Source organism: Corvus cornix, chromosome 9, assembly GCF_000738735.6.
Source record: "Corvus cornix cornix isolate S_Up_H32 chromosome 9, ASM73873v5, whole genome shotgun sequence".
Classification (NCBI taxonomy): Eukaryota; Metazoa; Chordata; class Aves; order Passeriformes; family Corvidae; genus Corvus; species Corvus cornix.
Genome location: NC_046339.1, coordinates 10,655,356 through 10,674,164, shown reverse-complemented (window position 1 = coordinate 10,674,164; position 18,809 = coordinate 10,655,356). Strand labels below are relative to the sequence as shown.

The following is an 18,809-nucleotide window of genomic DNA, read 5'->3' as shown; positions in this document are numbered from 1 at the left end:
CTCAGTGCCAGCGTTTAATCAGCCACCAAAGCCATTTATTGCCTCATATACGGCTGCACGGCAAGCATTACCCCTTAATTAGTTGCTGAAATAGTGATGATTTAGCAGCGTCTTTATATTTATAATTTAAGACAGTAGATTCAGTCCAACACCAACAATATGGCAAGATAAAAAAGCAGACCATTCTGCTATGCAATGATTTGGGCTTATTTATTTTTCCTTACCTTGTGGGAAACACTGTCATGTATAACTCCTGGTGACACTGCACTGGAGGTGATTAAAACTTGGAAAGCAGTTGCTACATCTCTGTTCTGCTCCAGGGCTGACCTTGTGTATTTTAAGTGGATTCAGTATCAATAAAACATTGTCCCCAAAAACTCTCAGCAGCAAAGAAGTGTAGGCTTCACCCCCTTTGACTCACTATTACCAGGACTGCCTGGTCAGGCAGAGCAGAGGCAGAGAGCTCCCAGTCTTCCTCACAGGAGTTCCCTGGGGAAAAGAACTCCTTTGTGTCACCGGAGTAGTAGCACTTTGTTTGGCACGACCCTGGCAGGTTGTGACAGGTGATGCTGACAGCAGCAGCAATTCTCCTGACAGCCCCACCCAAACTCCTCTTCCCCCTTTTCGCTGCTTGTTTTTGCAGCCATGGTGGTGCTTTGTGATGCAGCCACCTGCCATTTTGGGGGGAATGGAGCACTGAAAGGGCCCATTCACTGTGTCCATTCATCTTCTCCAGTTTCAGTTGTCTGAAAGGTCTGGTCTAATCTTTCAGAGTCCCTTGACAGTTAATGGCATGAGAAGAGACCTCTCCAGAAAGCAGTTCACCCTGCCATGAAGAAGCTGCCAGAGGTATGTTGGAGGAATGGCTCTTTGGAAGTTTCCATCTCTCACAGAGGAAGCCCTGCTGCTCTCTTGCATTGGTCTCTTCCCTTCCAAACTATTATTCCAAACCCTTCCCAGAACACCAATACTGCCTGCTAAGACCAGCACTGGGGACAGATTTGACAGCCTTCCAGATTTCTTTCCAGCTTTGAAAACCCCTGAGGAAACTCACGAAGCCCCTGAAATCTTCTCAAAATCGACTAGAAAGGAAAATAAAACTCCTTTTTTGAAAGAGAAGTCATACAGGAGGTTAGCCCAGATAAACATCAAATAAACATCTCAGACTCACCTTTGTTCAAAGCCAGGTGGTGAAATCTCCAGTAGCCACAGCTGGGGATGACCATTGCACCACGAGAACACAGGGGTACCACTGCTTCTTCATTTGACCAGGGACATCACCAACAGAGCCAAATTGTCAATTCTGCCTCCATCCCTCCCTCAGGCTTCGACAGCCCCCACTGGCACCTGGATTTACATACACTTCACTCCCAATGTTTTCATTGTCTTCAAAGGATTCTGGTAGCCTTTGATTGCAAGAAAAGCCGTGCCAAACGATGGAATTAACAGCTCCCCCACCCTTGGCCCTCGCCTCTGGCCCCTGGCCTGCTAATGCATTTTGATTTGCGTGTGGACAATGTATCCCTGGAACTTTTCCACCGTAACAAGTTTAGGAAAAAGTACCTTGTGCTACAAAGGAAGTAATAATATCGAGTTTGGAAAACTAGACAGCAGTTTGAATAGACTTGAAAGCCCACACCATCACACTCCCTTTACTGCCAAGAGAAAGCCTGTCAGACTCTCGTGTCCTGTAGGAACAAGCTGCAGTTTGTCCTTTCCTGAGGGAGAACACAGGCCCTTCCTAAAGTCCCCTGGGGAAGGGGAGGAGGAGCTGGAGTGAGGCTGCTGCCTGTGCCTCCTTCCACGGCTAACAAAAGTCCCCTGACAATACATAACCTACTAAAGAAGTCCTTCATTTTCCTTGGTGGTGGGAAAGTAAGGATGGGATTTAATTTACAGCCAAGAATATTTAGTCTGAACAGTAGGAAAGACTATCCGAGGGTGAAGAGAACACTGCTATAGAGAGGACTGCCAGGAGAGGTTGTGGGACCTCCATCTGCAGATGTCTTCAAGGTCACACTACATAAAATTTTCTTGGGAGTGACACGGAGGGAGTGGATTTAGCTGTATTGTGTGCCTTGGGATCTTTCTACAGCTCTCAAAAACTGTTTTAAGATAACCACTTCTGCTGATAGGGAGGACAGTATTCACCTCATTTAACCCTTAAAGGCACAGAACAAAGCTGTCTCAGATGCTTACCTAAAGAAAAGATGACATAACTTCTCCACTGACTGGAGGGCCACCTTAGACAACAAAGCTGTCTTCCAGGCTGCTAAAGTTCATGGAAATTAATCCCACCTTGAAGATGGTCTGTGCAGCTCTGCGCAGGAGATTTCTGAGAGAAAAAGGCTTTTATAAAAAGGTCTAAGGATAGAAAGGGTAGAAAAACAGAGGCTATAAGGAGGGTGCAGATATTAACATGTATTTTTGGAAAAGCTTACCGGGATGCACTGGATTGCCCACCACATGAAGCATCTCTATCAGGGAGAGCGTTCAGTGCTTCACCAGCTGCTCTGGCTGAAGAGGTGGAGGTCAGGCTGTGTGGTGATCAGTGACATTTTTTAAGCAGATGGGGACAATCCTGATTATTTACCGCAATGATAGCCTAGAAACAAGTTTCTAGGAGAGACAGGCTTTGCTAACCACACTTCTTTCTACTCTTCCCGTAACAGTTTGAATAATGTTCCTCCATTCAGCTGCAGAGCAAGGTGCGTGGCTCTGCTGTCACCCCATCACAACCCAAATTTGAGAACATTTGTGGACCCCTCTGCAGATTACTGCATGGTTTAGGAATTGATTGCTCTCCACAGCCCAGGCACACATTTTTAGGAACAGTGCAAAATTCATCAAGAGATGGCCAGTACAACAGGGGAAAGCCTCTCTTGGGACACATTTCTGGCATCTTTTCCCAACAGTGAAACAGGCTCTTGAATTAGGTATGCTGAGGAGCCACATAGTGAAATTTTGAACCTAAAAGAGAAAAAGGTGGAGGATAGGAAGCATAATTGCAGATGGAGGTTGGGAAACAGTAAATACCATTTGACTTGAAAAAATAATTTCACACGCTAGCAAACAAAAATGAAATTTGTAAGAAGTTTATTGGATTGGTAAAATGTAATAAAAAAGCATTTGTGATACTTCTTCTGCAAAGAAAAAAGGCATCTGGCGATTTTGCATATTTATTTTCCCTTACAAAACATTTGAAAAGCATAACTGATAAAAAGGATAACAACTGAAAGAGCAGAGCAAAGAGGAAAATACATCTCAATATAATTGGATAATGCATAATAAAAATACAGAAAACACATGCTTAAAACAGCTTTCATTCTCTTACTGTAAAAAGTCGTTTTACGTGTTGAATAAAAAATATATGCCGGTTGCTCTGAAAATTGCAGTTTAGAAGAGGTAACTAGCTGAGAACAAAATATATATATCTATATATATTTATAAATATAGAAAATGTGTATATGCTGCATCTGTCCTCAGAACAAATTGGAATAAATGATTTTCAATTCATGCACACAAGTTACCAGAGAAAAAACTTCATTTATCGCCTAGCAGATCGATCCTGTAAGGTGCTGATTGCATTTCCTGAGTGTCCTCAAAGCCCTATGGAAGAAGTCAGTGAGGGAGACAAGTGGCCTGATGGGTTCAGTGACAAGGGAGGCTACTCAGCAGCTCACAGGAGGTGCACTCAGCAATTCACAGGAATCAGGAAAATTCCAATGGCAGCAGGATTAGGCTCCTCACAGACTTGGGTAGTGCTTTTGCTCAGCAAGGAGTAAAACCCTGGTACCCCGAAGCTCTGACAGATAGGAGACCAGTCCTAAAAGCTCAAGTAATGTTACTTCATTAGGATCCAAGGGCACAGAGTGTGCAGCAGAAGCACTCCTCATACAGGGAATGCTTCCTTGTGCCTCCCCCTTGCCCAGATCCCTAGGCTAGTGATTCACATTTAAAAGGAAGATGCTTCCCATACCACTGAGAGCCTCTGTCTGCTGACACTGGACAAGGAGGAGTGTGACCAGTCACACTCCCTCCCAGCTGCAACAAAGGCAACAACACAAAACCTTTTCCATCTCAAGGGATAAACCAACTATGATGAAGCTGAAACACCACCTCAAACCACTGTGAATTACTGCACATCCAGTACAGATCATCCTTGGTGAATCCTCAAGCAGACAGGTCTACAGCTGGCAGGGATAGGCCAAAGCATAGCAGCTATGTAGGACAAATACATTCCTGGGGGCACTTCCTCCTTGCAGTCTGAAAGAGGTGAATCATTCTCCCAGCCTTTAGGGGGTTCTCCATGGGGGATGTAACCAAGAGGAATCCTTCTGGAATGACCTATGTGTGGTTCAGACCCTCTTGTATCAGCCCACAGGTAAAGCCAGTGTGAGAGATTGGGCTCTGAAACACAACAAACCTCTGCTGTTTGTTCTGTGCTGGAAAGTGTCTTTACTAAAACAAAGAATTCATACTCGGGGTCTCTTATTTGACTAACTAGAGGGCAGGCACTGGAGGCTGCTCTCCAGTCTCTCTGACTGTCCAAAACACAAGCTGTGGGGTGGGAAAGGATAGGACCATTAAGGAAGTTGATGTCTCACCAAGGCAGATCCTTTCTAGCAAGACTATGAAAGTCCAGACATTACTTTGCTCTGCCCCATACCTCCACCAATACTCAGTTCTCATTCTCCACAGGGACAGCAGAGGAGGTCACAATGGTGCAGTACGGAGCATAAAAACATCAAATCTTTCCCTTTACTGCATTTCCAATACACCTTGCATTTCCTGTCTGATCACAGCAGGGAAAAGTTTGCTAGAACATGACTTTGAGGATTGAAAATGAGAGCTTATCAGCCTTTTTAATACAATAGCACAAATCAAACTTTGGTTCACCTTCAGATTTTCTCTTCTAGGATTAGATAAAAAATGAGCGATGGAGATTTTATAAGAGACAATATTAAGGGACTAAATTCTTCACATATGAATGACTCTGGAGCTCTGATCAGGAAGAGATTTTTGAGGATATATACCCAAGTACCTCTGCTACAGAACAGTTGCCCACCAGACAACAGGGTGTGTAAAGCAAGACAAGCTGTACTGATGGGATAAGCCATTGCTTGGCTTATCCCCATGGAGAACAGAGGCTCAACATTAGCCTCTTGCTTCTTTTCTCCATCACCCTCCTAGTTCCCATCCCTGCTCAGCACTAGGACTGTTTCTGTGCTGCCCATAAAGGAGCACAGCAGGTCTCTGAAAAGGCACGGAGTGAAGAAAGTGGAATACACTTTTTGTGAAGGCAGCTCTGTCAATAGCCTACCTGTCACCCTGCTGGTTGTTCTGCTGAGATGCTTGTCAGGGGCTTAGCTACTTAGGCACATTAGAAATGCTACTTTTTAGGTGAATAAAACAGAGAACTAGATCAGACTTGGGGGACAAGGCACAAAATGTCCATTTGCCAAACCGAAATAGGTTTCCAGCCCACACAGAGCTGTCAGTAAAGCACTGGCAGATGCAAAAAAGCGCCCCAGTTCCGTATTTTCAATGGGTACCATCTCAACACAGTTGAAACGCAAACTACAACCTCCGGCTGTGCATTTCAGTGCAAACTGCTCTTATCTCATGCAGTCCTGAATGAAACATGAGCACAAAGGCAGCCTAATTGGAACAGGATCTTCTCCTCCCTCCCTGCAAATCCTCATCATTGCACACAATCCCATAGCTAATGGCAGAGGGAAAACAGCTGATTCTGGCAAAATACTCGAAACTAGGAAGGCAGGATCGAGCCCCAGGCTGGACACAGACTCACCATGGGGAGCGGCGCTGGCTGTGGAGAGGATGAGGTTGACCTTGCTCCCTTAGCAGGCCTTCCTCACTCCCATGCTACAGCAGTGTGGAAAGCTGGAACTGGAGGAAATGTTTGCAGAGGAGATGCTGGGCTCTGGCTTAGTTTAGGGAACAGAGGGTGTCATTTTTCTCCTTCGCCACCACCAAGGAAGATTGTAAGAGCAACAAGAAACTACACTGAATGGCCATCTCCCTTTCATTTTGAAATCTAAGCATTTCCCCCAGTAAAGGTATTCCTCCCATGTTCCAATTTTGAAAACCTCTCTGTATCAGAACTGGAAACTATGCTGATTGCATTTTCTGGTTCCAAATTCTAGGTAAGCTCTCCTAGAGAGAGCTTCTAACTGTCTTCATTCAGTGCCCAGACCAAAGTGGCTCCATACCCTATGGGGACCAGGGCAAGACTATGACTCAACAAATGAAAAATAATGATACCATGAAAAAGCACATGGTCCTGATTACCAAAAATGCTGAATAAGCAAAGCTACTATGGAACAAAATCAGCGGGAGACATAGGAACAGCCATTAAAATAAAAAATCAGAGCAATTCTGCCCTTTATTTTCTTGCCACGTTTATTATTTTCACCTCTCTCTTCTCACAGATGAAATGGGGCAGGCCAGTTCTTTTTCCTATTCAAGCTGGCTTTTCTCTCTGGGCTGTCACGCTGCTGGCACAGCCCTGCAGAGACAGGACTTCCCGCACTTCAGGGGAATGCTGAACTGGGGCTATTTTTTAAACATCAAACTATTCCTGTTCACTGTACACTCTGCTTCCAAAAATAAAACAAGCATCCGAGTCTTTAAACAAGCAGACGGACTCTTTAAAGTCTCACAACAATGTTTTAAACCTGGGGTAGGAGGGATGGGAACGGGAATACATTTTCCTACTAATTGGAAATAATGAAACCGATGTTTGCGGATATGAAATGCTGGGTAATAACAAATCAGAGGTCTGTTGCTGAGCCTGTTCTGCCAGCCAGCCTTTGTGAGAAAAAGACAGCAAGAAAGGGTTTTTATTTCACACTGATGAACTTAAAATGAAAGCAGTGGGAAGGAAAAGAAAAAATGAAGCATGGGAAGGAGAAGGGCAGACAGGTACAGGGCATGGAAACAATTTGCCTGGAGCAACCACAGAAGTAGGCAGAAAAATGGCAAAAATAATGTCTCCTTATTCCCTTAGCCCTGGTTCCTAAAACTAGTTTGGGAATGAACTGGGGGAAGGGGAGGAAGGAGCAGCAATTTGAACACAGCAGATGCTCCAGTTAAACCATATCTTCTCAAAGAGGAACCGAGGGTGGGGGCAGGGGAGATGGCTATTATTAATGTCCTTCCGTATATAGCAAAGCAGACATCCTGCATAATGGCAACACAATACATCAATAATAGCCCAAGAATAGCTTCCTACCGGTTTTTTCCCCCTGACAGTTAGAAACATAAAGAGAAAAATCAAGCTGCTGAGATAAATAGCTGAGTCTCCACCCCCACCTCAAATTGCCTTGGCATATTTTAAGAGATAAATGGTTCTATGAGAAATTTAAATAGCTTTCTCTTTTCTTTTTTGGCAGCTGCAGGAACTGGGTCAGGTGTAGAAATTATTAATTTAGAAGCCTGAAAAACTCATGTTTGAAACTAAGTTTTTTGTTTTTTTTTTTTTTTTTTTTTCCTTTAAAGCATCAACTTTCTTAGAAGCAGAGTTACAAAAAATTAAAAAATAATTGAGGGGTATTTTTTAAACAGAAGTCAGGTTAAAAATAATGAAATATCAGTGCAAGCTGTAGAAAAGGGACAATTTGTGTAACAGCTTAATGGACATTAAAAGTATCCGTAGTAGATTGTTAATGGGTTTTTTTGCAGAGTACAGTATTTGCCTAATGGCTTTCATTCCTCTTCATCAAACACAGCACTGGGAGTCTGCCTTGAGGAAAAAAGACCGGGGGGGCACCATTCTGTAGCTTTACCCAAAGTTTAGTGCATGCTTCCAAAGAGACAAGAGATTACTGCCAAAGTGTCCAGCACCAAACACTCCCACAAGGAGCCCATTATTTACTTGCAGGTCCCAGAACTGACACCCCAGGGAGCTCATCTGCTTGAGGCTGTGCTTGCTGGTGCTCAGAGCTGGTGAACTTGGTACTGCACCACGTGTAAATCACTGCCTTCCCCCACCCATTCAAGTTACACTTGCTGTACACATTGATAGCAGGATTTGTAACACAGTTTCTCTGCATGATGCCAAAAGCCATCTTCCTCCTCATACCATATGGAGAAGGATCTCTTTGCAGCCATAAAACCTTGAATCTTACAGAGGAAAAATCCTGTAGGAACCACTCTGAGCAAAGAAATGCTGATGAACTCTCTCACAGGAGAGTACACTAGTTAAGACCTGTAAAAGGTTCAAATTTCCAGTCCTACAAAGAACTCTGAGGTGTTGAAAGATACCCAGCTGGCAGGCAGCCCACTTCCTCTGCTGCATGGCTGGTAAAATCCTCCTGTTCCTCGTGCTCTGTTCTGTGTCCCAAATGAGGCAGATACCTGAGAGGAAGGAGGACTCCCTCGTTTATACTCACTGCACCTCGCAGGGCTCACGGCTCGTGCCCTCCTTCCCTTAGTGACCAATCAAAAATTTAAAAAGGTGACAAACAACCAGATGTAAATAGAAGTGTAGTGCCTAGAAAGTCAGAGCACAGATAGGATCAGAAGACAGACTGTAATTACAGGCCCTGCTACTTATTACATAGGCCAGTTGGGCTACATGAGCCCTTGGTGGAAACTTCCTGTGCAATTAATAAAGGAGAAACAAAATACTTTTGCAATCACTTTTCTAGCTTTCACTGTGGGGGTCCAATCCTGCCATCCTGGATTAGCTCTAATCATAGACAATCTTTCTCTGCATAAAATGAAGGCATCTGTTCTGTAAGACTAACAAAAAAAAAAAAAAAAAAAAAAAAAAAAAAAAAAAAAAAGGACAAAACCCTCATTGCAAACCTACACCATGCAATCAAGAAGGAAACTGATCCTGATCCCCCCCCAGATCGTAATCTGACAATGTTTTCAAGACATCTGGCAAAAAAGGAAGAAGAAAGAAGAATGCAATGAAATATTTAAAATCCTACTTCTGTCAAGAATACACGTGAGGAGAAAGGTGAGTTTGAAAGGGCTGCATTATTTGTAAGGTAAAACCTGAAAGCACCACCTTTTGCATAGAGGCATGAGGTGCCCTTGGCCCGAGCCAGAGCAGTCCTGAGAACAAATACCAGGCACTGATTCAACAGGGACTGGTGTGACAAAGTCAAGGTTGGGTGTGAGCAGGACCAAAGCACTGCCCTGCAACACTGGGATGTACCTTGGGACGTGCAGGGTAAGGCAGTGTGTTGATAATACAGCAAAATAGCTGCATCTTTGCAGCCCACAACTGATCCTCCTCATCTAAAGCTTGAATCAGATTTTCAAGAGCATGAGAAATGGAGCATCCCCAAGGGAGGATTTCTCCTAAAGGCACTTCTTTTACTGCTGAGATTTTCACCAAACAGACTTCCAAAGAAGGGGAGACTGTCTTGTGAGATCTGAGATGCACTGAATGACACTGCTTTGCTCCTGCACCCAGGATATTGCCCTTTCCAATCTCAAAATCTCAGTGGTGTCCAGCACCTTTGCAGAAAGATCTCATCTGGGCCTGACCACTGGACTGATCCCAACCTCATCATGAGAAGCAGGCGCAGAAAAGGGGTGGATGTCCCCAGATGTCATAAGGAGGGAGCCCCCAAGAAGATATTCAGGAGTTCCAATGTTCAGCTGAGCCTTTTTCTTGGTCACATCCACCTGCCTGCTGTACAGTCCCAGCAGAAATCATAACAGACTTCAGGCTGGTACTGGGCATACAAACAGGACTGAGATGGTCCTGAAAACGCTGAAACGAAAGACACTTCGGAACAAAACTGGCACAGCCACAATCCCCACAACGCTTGTGTAAGATAGAAAGAAAGAATCCCTAGAACGTATTTATCAAAAGCCATTTTATGCAGATTTTTCCTTCTGAATATTTAAAACATGGTGAATATTAAACTTCAGAGATTCTTAATATGTTCCAAAGCCCCACGGACCTTTGAAATGCTAGCTCATCAATATGCAACATCTAATCTTGTCAGGAAAAAAAAAAAAAAAGAGGGGAAAAAGAAAAGCTATTCATCCTCTACACACAGAGGTTACAGTGAGAATCCCACGGAAAATAAAAAACCAAGCAACTTCCAGCATCTTATGCAATAGGTTAAATTTACTCTGGTTGGGAAAGTTTCACTTTCTGCAAGAGAGAAAGTGCCTGTACGTGCATAGCTACTGGAAGCTTCTTCTGAAGTGTGAGGCTGAAACTTTGTAGCTGGATTACAGTAAGTAGTTTATTAAAAAAAACAAGGCTTGTGGCTTTGCATCCTGTTCCAGTCCAGTGTAGTCTCAGGATCCCCTCTCCAAAGGCCAGCAGACAGTGCGCCACCTAAAAATCCATTCTAGTCCAAAATGCTGTGGTTGAAATGGCTTTGCTTGTTTATAAAGTTTAGTGTTTCGTATCGCTTGCATCTGACCTTCAGCAGAAAGAAAAGCTCAGTTAAATTGTGCAAATATGTACCAAATGGGAGCAAGGGAAGGCAGCCAAAAATGCTGCATGAGCTTTTGCAGGGCTGCAGCCTTTTAGGAGCACCAGTTAGATGAACTGGATGAGAGGCCAAATTGATTTAGGCTCCAGGCAGGAGCTTAAAACACCATGACATCCAAATTCACAAAGAAAATGTTCTGTTACTGCAACCCCAAATTTCCTGCACATGAAAACACTGTTTTCTTTCATCTTTAGGAGATGCTCGTTCTGTAATCCGACATTTAAAAATGAACAAACAAACAGGAGTCAGCTGACAAAGGATTCTTGCTGGTGAATGGAAGTAGGTCACTCTGAGTATTTAGCCTTTACAGTCTGGCTTAATATTAGTGTTGTACACAGAGCAGTAACAAAACTGCACTGGAGACAGGGAAAGACTCTAATTTTGTCTTTTCTGTGAAAATTAGCATTAACGTTCTGCATTAATGTGCAATGCCTCCCCAGCACCCGGTATCTGGTTAATTAAAAGAAAAACCACAACCACAAAGCAAACCACACACTAAATTAAACAACAACAAAAAACCCGTACTGGTCAGTCTGCATTTAAAGACATCTCAGTATGAGTAATTGGGGAGAGAGGAATTTTCCTGAAGGAACATAAAAGAAAATGAAAACTCTACATACAAGACCAAATAAAATCTTCTGTCTCTAACAAATGCAAATTCTGGCTGCCCTTTTACACAAACATATTAAAGGGATAAAACTGGAGGAAAAAAAATAGAAGAGGAAAAGCTAATAAAATCATTTTTTGAGAAAAAAATATTTAAAAAACAAACTATCCTTCAAACTTATTTCTTCATGGTAAATCCCTGCAATCATGTGGTTCTAAATTACATGGTTAAATATGACTGAAAAAGTAAGGCACAATTTCATAATCATTTTAAAAGCAATAATTATAACAATTTTCTTTGATATCCATATGGCAGGCCACTGATACTAAGGATGCACAAAACTACTTGATTAAAGATCTGGACAAGTTTTTCCAACTACTAGCTAAGACTCACAATACCTCGGTGAAGTAAGTAAGAAACCATCTTCACTTCAAAGATGAGTGCACGTTGAGGACATGGAAAAAATGGGTAAGAAAGAGGCTGTGGGCAAGGGGAGGCAGAGGCAGGAAGGCAGAGACATCCCAAGTGTGATGTTTCTGGGGAGGGACTCTAACCCCTGGAAATATAAAGGTAATGCCATCACCTGGGGCTTCTGTTTCCTTCCTCATTTTCTAAAATATTTAGGTAGGATGAGAATACTGGACGAATAGCAAAATTTAAAAAAAAAGAAAAAAAAAAAGTTTTAACTGGATGCTCTTGCTGCCTGTGACAAACCCTGTGCTTCCACATGTTACATGAAGCCAAAGAGACCAGGGACACGAAGTCAGGAATAAAGGTCAGTGGGGTATAAGTAGCAGTAGTCAATATTGCCTGTATTTCTACTCAGTTATAGCCCCATAAACACCTGACGTGTGCATGTGTATGCCAGACTGCTCTGCAAGGGTGGAAATTAGTTTTTTTCAGACCACAGCAGAAAATTTCCAGGTTGAAGTGAGAGCTGTTCCTCAATGACCACCAGAAAACCTACTGAGGTTATATTTTTTCTCTTAGATTTTTAGATGCTGGAAGAATGTTATAGTTTCACAGGTGTAAAGTCTGTTCTCTCTCAGGCTCCAAATTCAAAGGCTTGCAAATTCAAACTTGAAATGCTGAGGAAGACAGGCAATATTTCTAGAAATGTTTAAGGAAAAATGCCATTCCCAAGCCCTGAAAGGAGATGAAGTTCAAACAGTATCTCTGGATCTTCATGGCAGTTGCCATAATGTGCTTACATTCTTCAGTAATTTCAGGGGAAAAAAAACAAACAGAAAAAGACCCCAAGGTAAAAACAAAGAAGAAAATTGCTATTGCCACAGAAAAAGACACTGGCAGTCCCTATAGCCAGCCACTCCATGGCTTTAAGACAGATAAGAAAATGAATCCAACAGAAGTAACACTGTTATTTTAAGAGTCACGTTACTTGGATTGTTCTAACAAAGGAAACAGTGACTTCAAAATTAGCAAAACTAGTTAAAAATAGGGAATAAAACATCTTGTGAAAAGTTTCAAAGCTTTTTTTTAATTTCACCAGGTCCAATATTGAAACATTTCCCAAGAACATATGCTTGGTTTTAAGTAGAATTTTTATCCAAAGAAGTTTTCAAAATTGTCACAGAAACTTTAATCTACCAGCAGAAGAAACCCAAGAACTACAAAAAACCATGAAAGAAGACATGGGTCTTTGAGAAATAGAAATATTTGTTAACAATTCTGAAATTTATTTAGATAAAAATTCAGTACGATTTTAATCATAACAGCAAAAAAATCCTCCAAAAAATGTAGTGGGTAACATTGCAAAAAGAGAGAATTTCTCATTAAAAAAATAGCCCTTCTGATATAATGTAATTTAGTATAAAAATTGCAACTAGCTCTAACTGGAAACAGTGTTCTCACAGCTCTCTTAGTCTGTATTTTACTAACCTTTAGGTTATGGAGCAGTTCCTGCTCTCCTTCCACAACAAACCCTCAGTTACCATCACTGTGTTTTCTCATGGGAATTTCACCACAGGGGGATTGTTCAGCACCCCCTCTCCAATAGCTTGCAGTACTGAACCTGTACGAGGTGTTGTCCACCCAGGCTGCTGAACAAGCAGCAAATCAACTCTGTGACCCAACTGGAGGGACCAGACACCAACAGACACCAGTCAGCAACTCAAACCCTTTCTGAGCCACTCAGCACAAGCACCAGGTGCCTAACATTTATCCTTGACACAGGATTTTTCTCACGAACCTTCTCTTGGGTCCTGTTATTCCTTGCCTTCCAGACTTTCTCAAAACCAAAAGGAACCAGCATTTGTCGAACTTAAGCCAGGCTTGAACTAACCACAGCCAGGCAGTGGCCGTCACAGCTCCAAAGAGATCTCAGACAGACTTGTTGCATATTCTCTCTAACAACCACCATTCTTTTAAGACGTTTTCTCTCATTTTTCTCAGGCACATTTTGCTGATAGGCAGAAAGTCAACTTAAAGCTTGTGTTTTGTGAAAGCCTCACTCCTGCTATCAAGGACGGACACTATTATGCAGAGTGATACCAAACACTTTGGTACTCCCACACCTCTATGATTAAGTCATTACCCAAGTGTTTCGCAGCCATGATAAAAATCTACAAATTAAAATATTAAAAAAACCCCAAACCCAAAATTAAAGGTGCGTTATCAGGCTAAAGAATTAGTGTGGCTTTCTGTTTTTAAAAGCAATGTTCAATGAATAAAATAAGTGACAATAAAACCATCACATTCACAAAATACTAGTGTTAGCCTTGGGGATATGCTTAAGGATTGGGCTGTAACCAAGGCAACCCAATCTTCTGGATAAAGTTTAAGTAGACACTTTTAAAGCCATTGCTCAAAGAAACAGTAAATCTGGCTGTAGGGCTACTTGTGACATATGGAAGGTGCCACAGCCACCAACCACAAAGCACTCATCTTGTAACAATTCAGCCTCCTGTCATCCATTTGATCAGCCGCTGGTGTTCTCCTGCAGTTGGCAGAAGGGTGACACAGAAGCCATTTCATGTGTTCTGGGTAATTTGATAGAAATTCAGCTGTGCCCACATCCTACCCAGATCGAACCTGTATGATCAAGGGATAAAGAACCAGTCTGGTATGAATGGCTTATGTCACACCATGCAATGGCTTTAAGTCTGCGCTTAAACAAACCCCAGGGACTTAAATATTTTGTTAAATTAGAACCTGATCCTGGGCCCTGTCTGGCCACACAAATCATGGGATCAGGTCCTACTTGCCAACAAATGCTAGACAAAGACAAAGCAGCAGAAGCAGAAACTGCAGACTTGAACAAAAATGTTTGTGCGATCTTCCAATTCTTTCTGAAAAGAACAGTTTGGACATTACCACAGCCACAGATAATGTGAATTTTTGTCATGGCTAAGAAGTCCAACTTAAGAAAAGCAACGTCTCTTTGGTAAAAAGACTCCTTCTTTGGAACAGATAAACATGATATATTATAAATATGTGATAAATATTGTGATGAAGCCATATCCCAGTGGTTCTTAATTGCAGTGCAATTGCGATAAATCCCACCAGCACTTCCTAATTAAATCCGGAAGCATCAGAGGGGAGATTTTCATATATATGTGGGTGATGAGAGCCTCTGTGACGTATATACAGTATCTTTCAAATATATTTATAGCAGTTTTGGAAAACAAAACCACACAGAATAAAGAAGAGGGTTTTGGACACTCATTCCTTCCAACAGGCAGATGGCTTTGGGGTTTAGGGGTGAAAAAAACCCCATCAAAGTACCTTTGCACAAATGTGTCAGGTCTAGAAATCAGCCACAGCACCTCAAACATCAACACTGTTCAATCTTTGTCAATCAAATTTCATCCATGAAGTATTTAATGCTTGAAAAGTTTGGCTCTCACCTCTCTGCATGCCAGCCTCACTCACCACAGTGCTCTCATAACAGAGAGGATTCAGAGCTAGATCTCCTGGCTGGCCGTATGCATTGAAATGGGCTGGAATCCCAGGCCTACATACCAGCAAATTTTTCTGGAAAGAGAAAATAGAGCTCCAGAAATCAATAGCTTGGGCTAGTCTGTGACTAGTTTAATTCCCATAATGGCTCTGGGAAACTGCAAAGAAGCTGTCTCATGCAGAGGGCAGAAGACAAGGAGCCATATGACTTGCTCCAGTCGAGCCTGTGGCAAGGCTGTAAAAGGCCCAAAGGCTCTGAACTGTGAGTCTAGGCCACATTCTGCTGGAAGGCACAGCAGCTTGTTTCCATCAATTACCCCAGTGTTATTCAAGAGAGTCTCATCAGCCACTTGATGTAACACTCACAAGAGTAAGGAAGATCAGAGCTATGCTTTCTGCCTGAAGAATGGCTCATTCTGCACCCAAATGCATCACATTATCGCTTGTGCTTGTATCCCAGCACTGACCTCCCCTGTTTTTGTAGGGCTAGTTCAAACTAGATTTGCCCAGTATTTATGAAGTTTTTTGGACTGCTGGTGGTGCAGACTGTGTGTTAAGAAGCGAGCTTAGAAGGACCTTACATGCCACGGTTCAGGGAGCGGGAGTCCAGGTGGAACCTGGTGGGAGCCAGGGTGCCAAAAAATCTGTTTACATCTAAGGCAGTAAAATTCTTGCAGGCCAGGGTAGAAATCCAGTATAAAAAGTCAAACTGCTTTACCTATGGTGGTAAAGGAAATCTTTTGCTCAATGATGCCACCCTTCTACAAAGAAGGATTCATTTCAAGCTGTGAATTTTGGGAAACTTCCCTGATACTGGTGAAGCTTGCCAACATATAAACCATGTAAGGAATGGAGGTTTCAGACTGGTATTTCTGCATTTGAATTTACCACATACAGCTGAAGCTACTGAATATCACAGTGCTCTTCCAGAAAGGTTTGTGCTAAACTGAAAGGATGCACCATTTGTAGGAGCTGCAGTATCACATCACAATTTTTCCTTTGTTTCCTATCAGTTCAGCTCATCTAACTTTTCTTTTCAGCATTAGTGAATATAATTATTCTCTATAACAGAAGCCTGATACAAAGAGGAAAGCACCACATTCTCTTTGTTTTTCAGTGGGATGCATGAAAAAATTTGTATAACTTGCTCTTGAAAAGTGCCAGTTTGTCACTTACATGGTCAATCAGCCTGCAACTGTTTCAATTCTGCTTCTTAATTTAAGTGCAAAGAAAGGTATTTTCCTTGATTACATCTGCAAATAAGATATTAATGTCAATTCAGTGATATGAAAATTACTCCCTCACTATGTAATTTGCACCTTAGTTATTATGGGTTTCATGAACAAGACTATTATAGCTGCTCAGAATGCCATGGATTTCTAATTTTTTGATTTGTTTTTAATTAACCAAACTAAAAAAAAACGAAAAAAAACCCCAAACCCACGATCATGTGAAAAAAAGGATTATCTGTGCCCAGGTTTTATTTACCTTGGCATATGTATTAATTCTGGACTAAGGATGAAAATGCTGCTGCTGGCCCAGCACTCTACTACCATGAATTTCACCAGAGACAAGGTGTAAATGGCTGGGATGAAAATAGAAGAGAAAAAAATTGCCTGCTTTCTGGAATGCCATAGTGAAGGGCTTAATACCTCCTTTAGTTTTCTTAGGATAAAACTGAACATGCATTTAGGAGGATCTTTTTAGCTGTTGTTGAAACAAGATCTGATTTTTTTTATTGAAAACTACAGATCACGTGTGTGAACATCAGAGAAATGTGTATCATCCCAAAGCCTGATAGAATCCCTGTTACTGTTGAAGGAAAATCCTCCCATTGCAATAACAGCAGATGGAACAAGACTTTATTGCTTGAATGTCTACCCAGAGACCAGCACTGCCAATGGTCCCACCAGAATGGGCTGTATGAGAGAGAGTGGTGTAAGATTTTTTTGAGCATCGCTTTGCACTGCAGCTCTATGTAGTCATTTTTACCTTTTTTTAACCACTGGGATTTCAGAAATGTGTTTCCAGGCCCACACCCCTTAAAGATCTTCTCAATGAACGTGACTGGCTTATGCCTCTGGTAAATCAAAAGCATGTTGTGTGTGTGTAGTGTGTGTGTAGTGTACAGTGTGTGCAAGCTCACATCTTTCTGTGATTGCTCATACATTGTGAATTGGAAGCATCACTACTGAATAAATTTATGCAATAGCTAAGTAGACTTTCATGAGTAAAAGAAAAAGCCCTATTGAACTGGAAGGGAATGGAGACAAGAAAGGGCCTAAGAAATAACCAATCTGTGTCCCAAGGATACAAGGTCACACCTACACTCAGGTGCAGTACAGTTGCAGTTCCACTGTTTGTGTTAATGCTGGGTCTGCTCTCACACCTTCTAGGGCAGTGGAGCTACTTCTGCTGCTGACACAGATCCTATTAAAGGGAAGCTTCCCATTATTTCAATGAGAGCTGGTCAGGTTCTCAAAATAACAGGAGAAATAACTAGCTCAGCCATCTTTCACTCTCTACCTTCATGTACTTCTTAAGAAACAGGAATCAAACATAGATGCATAGTTAGGACCATGTTCAGACCTCCTACAGGCAGATAACTTAGGTGCTGTGACCCTTAACTCCATCAGCTGCAGATACAGCAACTGCTCTAACTCACTCACTGCCCTCTTGAACAGCTGTGTCTAAATTAGGTGCCTGTCATGGGCAGTCTGAACATGGCCTCTCAAACTGCCCTCTTGTTCCAAAGCCTTCCAGTTTTACTTTTTTTTTTTCTTCTTTTTTTTTCTTTTTTTCAATAACAGAGATTCAGACCCTAGGCTGGAAAGAAATCATGCAAAGCTTGTGCAATGTCCCCCAGTGGGCATCCTGGGGAGGGTCACAGTTGATACTCAGAGATCAGTGCTGGCCTTGGCAGTCAGAGCCTGGATCCGAGCAGAGTTGCAGGTCTTGCAAAGGATGTGCCCGTCCAGAGGGTAACAGCCCTGATTGTCCCCTTCAGACAGGAGGCCACCACAGTCCTAGGAAATAAGTGAACAGGAAGAGCAAAGTAAATAAGAAAGAGCAAGATTAAGCAAAGAATCTATTAGTCAAAGAAACTCTCTCCTCACTCTCCACCTTGTAACAAGATCCAGCCTGAGTCAGCGCAAAACATGAAGCAGAGGTACGTGATGTCTTTTACGATTAAGCCATTTTCTGATAAGAGACAATGCTGCAGAGAGGATGGGTTCCCAAGGACTCTGCTGAATTTAATCCAATTGAAAATAAAAGGAGATTATTCCCTTCACATTTCTGAGGAAGCAAAGGTCTTTAGCATTGGAGAAACATCAAATTGAAGCACATATTTATTAATTCAAAAAAGGATAAAAAAGAAGCATCATTCGGAAAAAGTTTAGTACCAATATATGACTATAGGTAATCTCCTTTGGGAGAGTTAATGCCACAAAATTACAGCCTCCATTCCAGGGGTGGCAGCTAAGCAAAGTCCCTGCCTGTCTCCCCTCACCAGAACTGTCACCTGTGTTTGTACTACAATTGGCCAAAAAGGTTGTGGCTAAAAGGAGGATGTCAGACAGGCACATGGAAACCCCACTCTACAAGGCCCCCAAAACTGCTCCAGAGATCTCAGCCCCTAAACTTACACTTGGCCAAGTATAGCTGCTAGGAAACTTGGGAATCATCCCACACTGTGTGATCAAGCAATCGCTTGGCCCAGGACTGCTGATGGACCCATGTGTGTGAAAGCTGGGTATCTCAGCAGCCAGCATGGGGACATGCTGTATGAT

The 18,809-nt window shown here is 42.3% G+C and overlaps 1 protein-coding gene across 1 annotated transcript in view; it reads right to left on the bottom strand.

The window, feature by feature from the left end:
• Nucleotides 1-3,079: 3,079 nt before the first annotated feature.
• Nucleotides 3,080-18,809, bottom strand: part of LOC104687932 (LIM domain containing preferred translocation partner in lipoma) — a 334,159-nt gene continuing 318,429 nt past the window's right edge. Inside the window, 1 exon segment of the mRNA XM_039556675.1 lies at nt 3,080-18,044. Coding sequence (XP_039412609.1) covers nt 17,916-18,044 — 129 coding nt within the window. The 3' untranslated portion in view covers nt 3,080-17,915.